This window comes from Dasypus novemcinctus, chromosome 29 (genome assembly GCF_030445035.2).
Source record: "Dasypus novemcinctus isolate mDasNov1 chromosome 29, mDasNov1.1.hap2, whole genome shotgun sequence".
In the NCBI taxonomy this organism is placed as follows: Eukaryota; Metazoa; Chordata; class Mammalia; order Cingulata; family Dasypodidae; genus Dasypus; species Dasypus novemcinctus.
Window position 1 is genome coordinate 1,118,088 of NC_080701.1, and position 14,301 is coordinate 1,132,388.

At 44.4% G+C, this 14,301-nt stretch overlaps 1 protein-coding gene across 3 annotated transcripts in view; it reads left to right on the forward strand.

The window, feature by feature from the left end:
• Positions 1–11,447, forward strand: part of TLR3 (toll like receptor 3) — a 20,974-nt gene extending 9,527 nt beyond the window's left edge. For all 3 annotated transcript variants that reach the window (XM_058289909.2, XM_023588558.3, XM_004457777.5), the window contains 4 exons: positions 3,795–4,247; positions 5,737–5,928; positions 7,669–9,521; positions 9,741–11,447. In XM_058289909.2, coding sequence (XP_058145892.1) covers positions 3,804–4,247; positions 5,737–5,928; positions 7,669–9,521; positions 9,741–9,969 — 2,718 coding nt within the window. In that variant the 5' untranslated portion in view covers positions 3,795–3,803 and the 3' untranslated portion in view covers positions 9,970–11,447. The remainder of the gene's footprint in view (positions 1–3,794; positions 4,248–5,736; positions 5,929–7,668; positions 9,522–9,740) is intronic.
• Positions 11,448–14,301: the final 2,854 nt, after the last annotated feature.

Genomic DNA, 14,301 nt, shown 5'->3' on the forward strand with positions numbered 1-14,301 from the left:
AGTTTAATTTGAATTCTCCTTCAGATGGAAAATACCATAGAATATAAATCCAGATTTTAAAAGGAAAACATAGATAGAAATATCCTTGTCAGATTTTACATTATCAAGGGAAAAGAAATGATACTGAAATCTTCCAAACAAAAAAGAAGTTTGTCTATAAAGAAAGGAAAATCAGATTGGCATCAGATATCATTTTAGCAACAGTGGAGAACTGAAGACAATAGAATAATGCTTTTATGAGTTTTACATAAAATTATCTACACATTAAAACTATGTGAAGACAAAATGGAAAAAAAAAAGTCAAAACAGACATACAAGAACTTAGAAAGATAACTTCCTATGTAAATTTTTTTTGAAAATAAAAACTACGTGTAGCAGTTTGATATAGTTATGAATTCCAAAAATAGATATTGGATTATACTTGTAAACTGGTCTTTTGCTCAGAGAATATCAGATTATATTGGATTCAGAGGTTTACTTGATTAAATAATGATTAAGGCTTTGTTTGGGCCACATCAGTAGGACATTGCATCCCTGCCCCATTGGTGGAGGGGGCTACAGATAAAAGACATGGTAAAGGATAGACTTGGAGTTTTGGTGTTGGAGTTTTGATGCTGGAGTCCTGAGGTGGAGCCTGGGAAGTGAGCACATAGGAGAAGAACACAGAAGAATAGAGACAGCTCCTTAGACACGGCAAAAACCCCAGGGAGAGACAGAGTCGTTCGCCTGATAGTCTACAGCTGACCTTGTGGAGAAACTAGAGGAGCTGAGCCTGGAGAGAAAGAACCCCAGGAAGAGAGGAACCCAGGAAGCCTGAACCCGGGCAGATGTTGGCAGCCATCTTGCTCCAACACGTGGAAATGGACTTCGGTGAGGGAAGTAACTTATGCTTTATGGTCTAGTAACAGGAAGCTCTTACCCCAAATAAATATAGAAACCAACCCATTTCTGGTATTCAGCATCAGCACCCCTTTAGCTTACTAATACACTACTCAAGGAAGTATTCCAACCAAAATAAAATATTTCAAAGAGCTGCTAGAATCCATAAAGTAGCAGCATTAACCAGGAGGGCTGTGAAATGGATTCCATGATGATAACCAAGCAGCGAGTCTTGGGGGCATCCATCCAAATGGGCCGTTTAAAAAGGTCTGATGGAGGAGCTGCATGACCTAATGTTATGGAAGGAAGTCATACATACACAGCTCTTCTTTCAGCAAGAATGGAAAAGAGGGATTATAAACTTCAGGAACGCACATGCCCAAATCGACAGCAAACTGAGCAAGAATAGTTCTTAACAATAGGTGTAGTGTAAGGGAGAAAAGTTCATTATTGCCTTGAATACTCAAGGGTCATCGGCTAGAGACACAAGGTTGTACATATCTTCCTCCCTCACTGCATTCAGCTGCACTCATGCTTCAACTGTGGGCAAAAGTAATTCCTTAAAAACTCAATTTAATGTAAAATTTCCATAAATTAAAACCTTTATTTTTATTGTGAAGCTGTCATGGTTGCTTACAGCTCCCCAAAACACCCTTTCATGACATCAAATATAATTATGTTTACTTTATAAGAATTGTCCATACAAAACTTAAAGTAGTTCAAGCAATGTTTCACAAGTATTTTTGTTTATACAATATATAGAGCGGATTCTTATTAAAATTGTAAAGGCCTTTGGATTTTGTAAATGATGTAAGAGCAAATGCTTAAACTTGTTAATTTCAGTCTTTAGACCAAGCACTGGGGCAAAGTGACCCACCAATACCTCATAGCCCAGGACTTAATTTTCATGATTTAAACTGAAATTGGAAAGCAGCAGTATGAAGGATTCTGACTGCCTTACTCGAGGATCGTCTGCAGCTGCAGGGGGGAGACGCGGGTGGTGGCAGGGTGGGGAGGCACCAGTGGTCCAGACCACGGCTCCTCCCCTCCCCGAGACAGTGAGGGGCTTCTCGGATCCTTCCAACACTCCGTGCATTTCCTAGAATTCCAATGACTTAAGACTGCCTTCTTGTGGAGTGGGCAGCTGTGAATGTCTCATGATAATATGTCCTTATCTTGTAGATTTTCTATCAGGTAAAAAATTTACATGAATAGGAAATAGTTATAATTATCCATTTGGCACTGGGGTTTAGTGTATACTCAGGAAACCTGAATTTCTGGACTGTTCATGTGATAGCCAGTCCCTGAGCCTCAGTAGACTTGCAACTCCTACCCTCTGGTTTATTGGACTTACCCCAGCCAGCTAACAAGGAGGTGAAGAAGGTCAACCACCACACCAGGGAGCCAAGAGTGCCTACAACTGCAAGCAGGAGAATTGCATCCATCATCCATGTGGAATCTAAGCCCCCTCTTGAGATAGAGGTGGAGTGGACATAACCATCCTAAGGTCCACAGGAAGGAGGAATAGAGTATGGATTAGAGTAGACTTACTTATCTTCTACTCTGAAACTACTGTGATTAGTAATGGAAGTAAATGTAGCACTGATGTGGAGAAAGTGGCCACGGTAGCTGCTGAGGGTGGGGAGTGGAAAGAAGAGATATGATGTGGGGGCATTTTCAGGACTTGGAGTTGTCCTGGGTGGTACTGCAGGGACAGATGCTGGACATTGTATGTCCTCCCATGGCCCACTGGGTGGACTGGGGGAGAGTGTAAACTATAATGTGGACCATCGACCATGTGGTGCAGCAGTGCTGAGAGATGTATTCACCAAGGGCAATGAAAGTCCCATGATGATGGAGGAGGTTGTTGTTATGGGAGGAGTGGGGTGAGAGGGGTGGGGGGGTATATGGGGACCTCATATTTTTTGAATGTAACATTAAAAAAAATAAAGACAAAGAAATTTTTAAAAAAATCATGGGATCATTGTACTGATTACTAGTAATCGTTAGTAGCATTTACTATTGCTTTGCATCAAGTACCATAAGCTGCTACGTGGCTTTCCTCCTTGCATCTCTCAGCAGCCTGTGGAGGAGCTCCTCTAGCTCTCTGATGGGTCAGCCCCTGCCGCAGGCTCTCAGCAGGTGACCAGGGCAGCAGCTGGACCTGCGGCTCCGTGGCCTGTACTTGCAGCCACTCTGCTCCCCCAAGCCTCACCAGTTCTGCAGGAATATTTCCAGAAGTAAGAACCTGGAAATGCCATTCAACTTTAGAGTTTCTGAATTAATCTAGACTTGGCATGCCAGACTTAATTGTAGTTTCTGGATAAAATGCTTACCCTTTGTACCTTAGCAAAATGGACAGATTTTAAGAAAAGTGAGACTGGTAAAAAGTGTGGAGGGAGGCAGGGGTGCATTTCCTAATTCACCATAAAGTTGGTAAACCAAGAAATAGAGCTTTAGGTGTGGTCTTTAATCAAGAGATTCAAATAAGAAATAACCAAAGGAAGAGGGTGTAGTAAAATTAAGATCCTTATCTTCATAGTGGAAAGAAAATGCTTACATTCAATGAGATGTTTCAATTAAGAAGTGAAACCACAACAAATCACTTGTGGTTATAGAGGAAACCAGGAGAATTAAAAATGGAAACTGGCAAGAGATCCTCCCTTCAAGGTGGAGGTGGAGGATGAAGAGAGATTGGCAGGTTCCATTTTTTAACCCTCCTGTGCAGTTTGAATTATTTCCATTTGCTCTATTGCTTCTACAATATACATTTTTATAATGCAAAAAGTGTGAGTAAAAAGAGCACACAACACACAAACATCTATTCTGGTTATATATTTTATAAGGAATGTACTAACACATTATGAAAACATGTTATTAATGTCGCCCACTACATTTTTATGTTTCTCTCATAGGGTAGAACCATGGAACAGCGTTTGCCTGTTCTTGCCTACCTATTCTGGGGGCTGCTGCCCTTTTGGAAGCTGTGTACTTCCTCTACCAACAAATGTTCTGTTAGACATGAAGTGGCTGACTGCAGCCACCTGAAGTTGACACAAGTACCGGACGACCTCCCAGCAAACATCACGGCACTGAACCTCACTCACAACCAACTCAGACGATTACCACCTGCCAATTTTACAAGATACAGCCAACTTACCATCTTGGATGGAGGGTTTAACTCCATCTCAAAGCTGGAGCCAGAACTGTGCCAAAACCTCCCCTTACTGAAAGTTTTGAACCTCCAGCACAATGAGCTATCTCAGCTTTCTGACAAAACCTTTATCTTCTGCCTGAGTTTGACTGAACTCCATCTGATGTCTAACTCAATCCAGAAAATTCAGAGTAATCCCTTTAAAAACCTGAAGGTAAGATGAAAGCGGGCCTTTCCATAAATGAAATGAAAAATGCCATTAAAGGTTATGTTTTCAAGTTACTTATCTATCCTTAGACCTAATACCTAAATTCAAGGAAAAGAATAAGAAATCTGATCTACTCCAATGGAAGACACACGCATGCACACATATTGCTATTATGATTGAAAATGCTTTCAAATGAGAAAATATAATCTAAATCAGTTTCAACCTTAATTTTAAAGGAATCTGCCTCTCTTGCTTCCCAAATTAGCACCGAAACACATATGAGAAATAAATGTCACGATCAGAGAGTGATCAGAATATCTCCTTAGGAGTATGGAAAAAAGCTCCAATGCTGCTTTTCCCTAGAGTCAAGAAAAAAATTTCAAGAATCCTGGTAGTTTCTGAACTGATTTCAAATAAAGCTAGCAAATTGATAGAATGATAAAGCAAATTATGCAGCTAAAAGTGGCTTATTCTCGGTTTTAAAAAACTGTTTTCCAATGGCGAACACGTTTTCCTTTGTAGCACTACTTGGATTTTAAATTAGGAAAATGGTATGCTTTTGTCTCTAAAACTTAGACAAGTATTTTCTAACCTCAAGTCTGTCTTTTCTTCATTTACGGCCTTGTTAAAAGTTAAGAATTCTTGGTTCCAGATGTCAAGAATAAAGTGGAAAATTAAAACTGCCTCAAAACATTTAATAAAATGCTTTGGTATTAACAATTTTTAATTCTTTCTTTTACCTTCTTAGATTTTCATGTAGAAGAACTGTCTAACTGTCTTTGGACCCAAAGACCTCAACATTTGGTTAAAAAATTGTTGGCAAAATATTAGTTTTCTTCCAAAAATATAAATAAAAGTCTTGCTTTCTTTAATAGAGATTACCTAAGGTTTTACTGTTCTAGATATCAGCTTTTCCTTAACTTTTACTGGAGATTGAAATTTATATGTTCAAAAGTAACATAAGGTAATAAACCAATCTACAATATAGATAAAACAAACAAGAGTGAATATGCTTTACTAGTCATGTTCTAAAATTTATGTAGCAATGTCTTCCTCAGTATAATTATTTTTAGAATTGCATAGACAGCAGAATTCTATTCTTGCTTTTACACAGAAATGATTTTTCTTCTTTTTTTTTCCCTGTTCTTGAATTTTTAGTGTTTCAAGACTAATTCATGACACTATGTGTTGGATAAGCCACACAGACATTCCTTACATCATAAATAAATGTGTATTATAGATAAGTAAATGCTTATTATGGATATTCTTTACAGCATAAATAAATAAGCTGAAATTGTTTTATTTTGGTAAGAGAAATAAAGTGATTCTTGAAGTAAGAAACTACATCCTTGCAGTGATGGTATTTTTGTCAATAAAGATTATTACCCTCACTGTCAGTTTCTGTAGAATAATAATTTGCTGTGGGCTATTTCTAAGATTAATGTATATTTAGAGGAATTATTTTCTAACATATACATATCATTTTTTCCCTCAGAATTTAATCACATTAGATCTATCTCATAATAGTTTATCATCTACAAAATTAGGAACTCAACTCCAACTGGAAAATCTCCAAGAGCTTCTTTTATCAAATAATAAAATTTATGCCTTAACACATGAAGAACTTGATTTCCTTGGCAATTCTTCTTTAAAAACCTTGGACTTATCATCAAATCAAATTAAAGAGGTAAGATATGAGCCAAATTATTTTGTTCTACCTGTAATGTGGGCAGCCCCTGTATCATCCAGATAGGAATCTAAAATTGCTTTTTCATGTCTGTGAGAAATCCTTCACACTTCCAGCCCTGGAGCCAGCCTCAGGGGAGGGAGAATTGGCAGTGGGTAGAAGCTCTGCGTCAGACGAAGTGGGTTAAAATCCCCGTTACAGCACCTGCCAGTTCTTTGACCTTGGAAATCTACTTAACCTGTCTGAGTCTTAGCTTTCTCACTTGTGAAATAGAAGTCATGGTATCTATCTCACCAAGTGGCTGAAAAGTGGAAAGAGCGTGGTGCTTAGAGACGGTCTTTCCAGTTTGTTTAGCTGGTCTTCAAGCGCTCTCTGCCCCAGACCCCGGTTCTGAAAGTGTGATAATAGTAAGACGACCTCAGGCAGGAGGGCGAGGAGGCGGCAGCGCTGGGAGTACCATCGGCTCTCAGTAAACGCTGAGGAAGGGATATTATTCCAAACCCTCCCTTTAACGGAGAGTGCTGGCGTCCCTTAACCATCTCGTCGTCATCCCGGCTTGCTCCTTTCATAATCCACATATGCCTGCATTCTACCCACTTCCTATTTTTTGCAGGCTGTTAAGGATGTTTGAAAGTCTTACCTAAATCAGGATTTTAAAAGTTGGTATATTTTTCAGATGTAAAGTTCAGCTGTGTACAAAATTTTCCTGACATAATGAAATATTTGTGGATGCTACTCATCCTATTTTTTAAGCAACATTTATTTCTGATTAGAATATTTATGGTAGACATCTTATAAAATATGCAAAATGTGAGGGGGGAAATGAAACTACCCCAAAGCTAGAGACAAGCACTGTCATTTGGATTTGATTCCTTCTAGCTTTGCTCCAAATGATGAAAACAAATCTACCACCACCAACTAAAATTCAGAGCACTTAACTAAATTCTCATGTGCGGGTGGTAGGAGTTCCTTTCTGATATTTTATTGCGCAGCCCTTTTAGCCAAGTTATTCTTGTCCGTTTGCACGCGCGTAAATTGAGCTGGAGAAGGATTATGTATCTTCCCCGTGGCGGCAGAGCTGGGTCTCTGGCAGTGGAGATGGGAGGCCTTTTAAAATGAATGCCACATCACGACCGTCATTTCAGGGGCAGCAGGTGTCCCACCATGTAGACTGGCCGTGGTCAGTTTCGTACTCTCCCCTCTGCCGGTCGGCGAGTCCTAGCTTCTGGCAAGTGGCACCTTCGAGCTGAGCCTCTGCTCCCTGAGGACGGAGGCTTCTCGCCCATCCCTGGATTGTCTCCGGATCCCTCCTTTTGTCCCCGGGCTCTGCCCTGAGCCCCAGAACCATGCAGCTCTGCAAGGGAAGCTGAGGGAGCCCCAAACCTGTAAGGAAAACCCTAATGGATGGGAAGGGGCGGCAGGAGCATCGCGTTACGGGAAGGGGGACAGGCATGGCCCCTTCAGGCTGGAGGGCCCCACCCAGAGTGACCCCACAGGGCCATTGGCCACATCTACCCCCGGAGTGATGAGTAACAGTGCCAGGGGCCTCACCTGGGCCGGGAGGGCAGGGAAGGCCCTGAAGATGTGGCAGGGGAGAAGGAGCAAAAGCAGCTGGGTGGGGGCTGGAACTCAGCTGGAGACTCAGGCCTAGAGGACGGGGCAATGCCGTGGCCAGGGGGGCTGGGGGAGACGAGCCACAAGGACACAGGCAGGTGCAAGCGGCCCCTAACCTCCCCTTAGTTCTCTCCAGGCTGTTTCCACGCGATTGGAAAGCTGTCCGGCCTGTCCCTGAACGGTGCCCAGCTGGGCCCCGGGCTCGTGGAGCGGCTCTGCTGGGAGCTGTCACACACGAGCGTGCGCAGCCTGTCTCTGAGCAACGCGCATCTCTTCAAGACCAGCAACTCGACCTTCCTCGGCCTAAACCAGACCAGCCTCACCAGGCTCGACCTTTCGCACAACAGCTTAAACGAGATCGCTAACGACACCTTCGCTTGGCTCCCACATTTGGAGTGCCTCATTCTGGAGTATAATAATCTAGAGCGCTTGTTTTCCCGCTCCTTTTATGGCCTTTTCAATGTGCGATACCTGCATTTGAAACGATCTTTTATCAAGCCAAGTATTCCCCTTGCTTCGCTCCCCCAGATCGACGATTTGTCTTTTCAGTGGCTGAAAGGTCTAGAGTACCTTAACATGGAAGACAATCATTTCTCAGGCCTGAAAAGCAATACGTTCATGGGGTTGGTAAATCTGAAATACCTGAGTCTGTCGAGTTCCTTCACAAATTTGCGAACTTTAACAAACGAGACCTTCTTATCGCTCGCTCATTCCCCTTTACGCGTCCTCAACCTCACCAGAAATAAAATCTCCAAAATAGAGAGCGGCGCCTTCTCGTGGCTGGGCCGCCTGGAGGTGCTCGACCTCGGGCTTAACGAAATTGCGCAGGAGCTCACAGGCCAGGAGTGGCGGGGCCTGGAGAGCGTGGCTGAAATCTACCTGTCCTATAACAGATACCTGCAGCTGAGCAGCGACTCCTTCGCCTCGGCCCCCAGCCTCCAGCGCCTGCTGCTCCGGAGGACGGCCTGCAAAGGTGCGGACAGCGCGCCGTCGCCCTTCCGGCCTCTTCGGAACCTCACGGTCCTGGACCTTAGCAACAACAACATCGCCAACCTCAACGAGGACGTGCTGGAGGGCCTCGGCGGGCTGCAAGTGCTGGACCTGCAGCACAACAACCTGGCGCGGCTCTGGAAGCGGGCAAACCCCGGGGGCCCCGTGCGCTTCCTGAAGGGCCTCGCCCGCCTCCGCGCCCTTAACCTGGAGTCCAACGGCTTTGACGAGGTCCCAGCAGAGGCTTTCAGGGGCTTGCTGGAGCTCAAGAGCCTCGATTTGGGGTTGAATAATTTAAACGTACTTCCACCCTCTTTATTTGATAACCAGCTGTCTCTGAGATCATTGAACCTTCAGAAGAACCTTATCACGTCCGTGGACAAGCGTGTGTTTGGACCCGCTTTCCAGAACCTGGCTCTTCTCGATATGCGCTTTAACCCCTTCGACTGCACGTGCGAGAGTATTGCCTGGTTCGTCAACTGGATCAACGCGACCCTCACAAACGTCCCGGAGCTGGCAGAGCATTACGTGTGCAACACGCCCCCCCAGTACCACGGCTCCCCGGTGACGCGCTTCGATACGGCCTCCTGCAAGGACAGCGCACCCTTCGAGCTCCTCTTCATCCTCAGTTCCAGCGTCCTGCTGACCTTCACCGTCTCTGCCGTGCTCGTCCACTTGGAGGGGTGGAGGATCTCCTTCTACTGGAACGTGTCGGTGCACCGAGTGCTGGGCTTCAAAGAAATAGACAGGCAGGCCGAGCACTTCGAGTACGCCGCGTACATCATTCACTCCCGCAAAGACGGCGACTGGGTCTGGGACCACTTGGCCCCAATGGAAGAGCAAGACCCATCTCTGAAATTTTGCCTGGAGGAAAGGGACTTTGAGGCAGGGGCCCTTGAACTTGAAGCGATAGTTAACAGCATCAAAAGGAGCAGAAAAATTATTTTTGTTATAACGCAGCATCTGTTAAAAGAGCCACTGTGCAAAAGGTAGGTGAACCCTGAAAAACTTTATATATCTACTTATTTTTTCCATTGAAATTTCAAATGTCAGGAACGGATTACTAACAACTCATAATAAAATAAAAAATAATTAAGAAAAAATATGACTCGATTTGAGAGTGACAGATTGAATTCTAATTCTAAAAAGGATTTTAGATTTTAGAACCTAAGCTGCATATTGATTAACTCAATTTTTTTTTCACTTAGATTCAAGGTGCACCATGCAGTTCAGCAAGCCATTGAACAAAACCTGGATTCTATTATATTGATCTTTCTTGAAGAGATTCCAGATTACAAATTGAATCATGCACTCTGTTTGCGAAGAGGAATGTTTAAATCTCGCTGCGTCTTGAACTGGCCGGTTCAAAAAGAACGGATGAATGCATTTCATCATAAATTGCAAGTAGCACTTGGATCCAGAAATACTTTACATTAAATTTATTAAAGACTAAATTAGCAGTGACTTTTTCAGTTTTAAAAGTTCCACAGTAAATTTCAGTTTTACTTGAAAATAATTTACATCTGCTTGTTCTTATTTGTAAGTGACAGTATTTTATAAGAATTACATCTCTTCAGTGGAAAGGCCCTTATTGCCAATTGACATAATTTGACTAACGCGTAATAAACACGTAAGCACATAAGATTACCCTGTGCTACTGAATATACACTTAGTCATCCAGGCCTTTGACAACTTGAGAGAGCTTTTAAAACATTCCTTGTTTAAAGAACAGTGAAAGCCATATGAGGGTTTCTTACAATTATCTTTGATTTTTTTTGGCGCACCTAGAGTGAGAGATAACTTTTAATGTGTGTAATTCTATTTTAATTATAAAAGAGTAAAATACAGACTCTAAGATTTTTTTTAATACAGCATTTTTTCTTCAAGTGAGAAGATTTTTAGTTTGGTGCTTCCTATCCAAGGGTTGATTTGGGTAAATGTTAAATACCTTTTGATGTACATACTCAAGGGCATAAAATACATGCAATTCATTTTTTTTCACTTAATGAAATAAATATTTTAATAATTACTTATATTTTCTTGATATCTGGCTTTCTGTTATAAGAGTAGTTAAAAGAAACAATTATCTTATAAGGAGTGCAGAAAATCTTGCTTTCTAAAGGTCAATTACAAGATCGGCTTTGCAGGGACAATACGACTTCCCCAACCACAGCCTCAAGAGCTGAGCGGAACGGCTCACCTCGTGGCCCTGGGGTTCTCTCACTACTGCTCTTCAAAATTATGATGGGGAACAACCTCTGTAATATTCCTGAATAATCAGGGAGGATGATGGATAAATAAAATCTAGTGGGCCCGGCATGGAGGCCAAACTAAAAACCTAAGCTAGTTTTTATTCCCTGCAAATGCCTGGCTAGCCCGGAAATCCCAATTTAAATAGAGCCCGTCAGCGGTTGGCAGCTAGTTTCCTCGTTCTTGGGCCACCTCACTCCTGGTTCCTCACCAGCTCGCTTCCTCATTCCCAAGCACCTGCTCCACTTGGCAAGACCCCGTAAGCGAAAGGGAAGCGGGTCAGGGCACGTCCTCGCCGACTTCCACATTTAGATCGGTCTGATGTGGGGTTCCGCTTTTACCCCCTCGGTGGAGCCGTCCTCCACCTTCTGAGCAAGATGCTGCCTGATTCATGAATCGTACAACACAGCTGTGAGATCCTAAGTGTTTCAACTCAGTTCATAGGATATAATAAATAATATATTCGCATGCTGTATATTATTGTGCCATGATGTAATATGCCAAATGTAAGCTAGTTCTTTTCAAGGAAGACTATTACTCTAAGTATAATATTTGCTTTACAATAAAAATAGCCTAATCATGGGAAATAGACATGACATTCTTTCAATATGTGCAGTTTTGGTATTCAAATATAAGAGTTGAAATTAAAATGCTGAGTTAACTTCTGTCCTTGTGCTCATTTGTCTAATGAATTTAGGAAGCATTTGAGATGTCACGTTTTAGAACTTTTACTTAAATAGTTAGATATTTGCAGAACAAAGAGCCAATAATCTTGGAAAAAGTAATAGCCCCTCTCCGACTGGTTGTGAAAGGATCTACAGTCTCGAGACAGCGTGAAGTTATAGAGGACGGACTTTCAGTTTTACTTATTATGCCCCACTAACAGGAGAAGTTTGTTTCACAGTGTTTTTGTTAAGATTTGTTTTCAAACAGTGAAATAATCCTCCTTTCTTTTGGCATCATATTATAAAAATCATGACCATTTCTTTTTCTTGATGTGCTTTGTATGTTACATACCAATATTTTCAACTCCTCATTAAGATATTTATAAATAAATTATCAACATATCATCAATTTTTAACAAGCCAGGAAATAACTGCGCTTTCACTCCCTTGTTTACTAGACAAATGGCTACAATTTAAACTGAGTTCAAATGTAATAAAGTTCCATACTTTGTAAGAGGTGAGGACAGACGAGATGACCTGTTTGACCCCAATACAAGTAAACTAATAAAAAGTGTGAGCCCTGGGGGCCTGGAGGCGCAGGAAGCCGCATCCTGAGCCCCTGCCTGGCCTGGATAATTGCTCTCTGGAGAAGCCTTCTCCCCTGGCTTCAGGAGAAGGATGTGCAGAGAGGATGTTTGTCTGACTTCCTGTTTAGCTTCGATTGTTTGAATCGTCTCAGGTGCCATCTTCTAATCTGTTCACCCCAGCTCCTTCCTGTTTTTCTCTTTGTGAAGCAAAGCCCAGCTGAGTCATTAACACTGAGTTGACAATAAATCTAAATACTTAGATTTTACCTGAATGACAGCTATTGGATTGTAGTAAAAGCAGATGCAATCAGCTTACCTTGTGAGCAATGCCATTTATTTAGCAATGCCTGATTATTCAAATACCTGGCTTAGATGGTTTCCAAGAGGGATTCCACGGTAGGTGATGCTTACGTAAGATCTATAGGCAGCATGGGTTGGTATTTTTCTTGGGCTAGAGGTGGGGATGGGGAAGGACTGAAGTGATCCGCTGACCACCACACGGGCTCGGTTCTATGGCTACAACAGAACCTGAGATGAGGTGTAGGAACCGGGCAACGGGCGTTAGGACAGCCAAGGAAAGGATTAGCAAAGACGGGAGAGGGCCACAGCAGAGGACGCCCTTCAGAGACTGTGGGTCTCGGTGAGTGGAGAGTGGGGTGGCAGAAGGAGCAGCGAGATGGCGGGGAGGGACACGACCCCGTGGTGGGCGGTGCAGACGCTGGAGGGGTGGAGCCGTGCTGCAGAGAGCCTGGCCGGGCGTTTAGGGTTAAGGAGTTGGGTATTTTGCAGCTGTGAGCTTATGGATTTGAACTGGTACAAACAGAGTTACAATAAAAGCCCCCCCTGGCCTGTATGACTTAGATCGGGGTAAGACAGCTAAATCGAGGTGTGCACAGCTGCGTAATCCAACCAGCGGGGCTCACAACTGAACCTCCCGTGACTGCAGGGCTCTGAAGCACGCACTCTTTCCTATTGACACCTAAGTCTGATTTCAAATGACAAAGCATGACAGCCAATTGCTTGCTGGCTACTAACTGCGTTAGCCTTCTCAACTCTTGCAGCCTCTGTTCTCCGTCCTCTCCAAAGGAGAAGCTTGTGCTGCCATCTGACCTTTCCTTCCACCAGTTTCAGGAACCACCGTTTGCTACACTGAGCAGGGCACGGCATCCCCACGACGGAAAATGTCAAGGTCTGCGTGAGACTTTCCGGCCAGCAGGTTTTTAATTCTTTTAGCTCCCTTCACTTAGGCCGGTTCCCAGGAAGCACACTCTGGGATGGAGGTTTACACGCAGGGGGTATTTGGGGAGAGTCTGATGTACAAAACCTGGAAAGGCAGTGGCCTGAGCCCGAGGGGAGGACGAGCTGGGAAGGACCCGCAATTGCCGAGGAGGCCTTGGGGGTTCCCTGGGGAGCCGTGGAGCCGGAATGGCCCTACGGAGGTGACGCAGAGCCAGACAAAGGGGCGGCTCACGCAGTCACGGGGCACCAGCAGTCCCGGGGTGAGTGATCCTAGAACACGGCAGCCCCCTCTGGTGGGAAGTGAGCCCGAGGCTCAGCTGTGGACAGCAGGAGTAAGCCTCCAAGCACTGCGGGCACGAGGCTCTCAGCGGCTCGCACAGCACCCACTGCACATCTAAGGTTTGCAAATTAAAGTACGCGCAGCTCAGCTGCTCTTCAAGCACTTTTATTTGAAACAAATTCTCTTCCAGAAACTCTGGGGAGCAAACAGCTTCGGAGGAGGCCAAGGTCTTTGCTTAAACAAGGACGCTTCCCCGCTGCCAATACCGCCTCTCAAGGCCACAGGTGCACCTCTCAAGGCCACAGGTGCGCCTCTCAAAGGCCACAGGTGCGCCTCTCAAGGCCACAGGTGCGCCTCTCAAAGGCCACAGGTGCGCCTCTCAAGGCCACAGGTGCGCCTCTCAAGGCCACAGGTGCGCCTCTCAAGGCCACAGGTGCGCCTCTCAAAGGCCACAGGTGCGCCTCTCAAGGCCACAGGTGCGCCTCTCAAGGCCACAGGTGCGCCTCTCAAAGGCCACAGGTGCGCCTCTCAAGGCCACAGGTGCGCCTCTCAAGGCCACAGGTGCGCCTCTCAAAGGCCACAGGTGCGCCTCTCAAGGCCACAGGTGCGCCTCTCAAAGGCCACAGGTGCGCCTCTCAAGGCCACAGGTGCGCCTCTCAAGGCCACAGGTGCGCCTCTCAAAGGCCACAGGTGCGCCTCTCAAGGCCACAGGTGCGCCTCTCAAGGCCACAGGTGCGCCTCTCAAAGG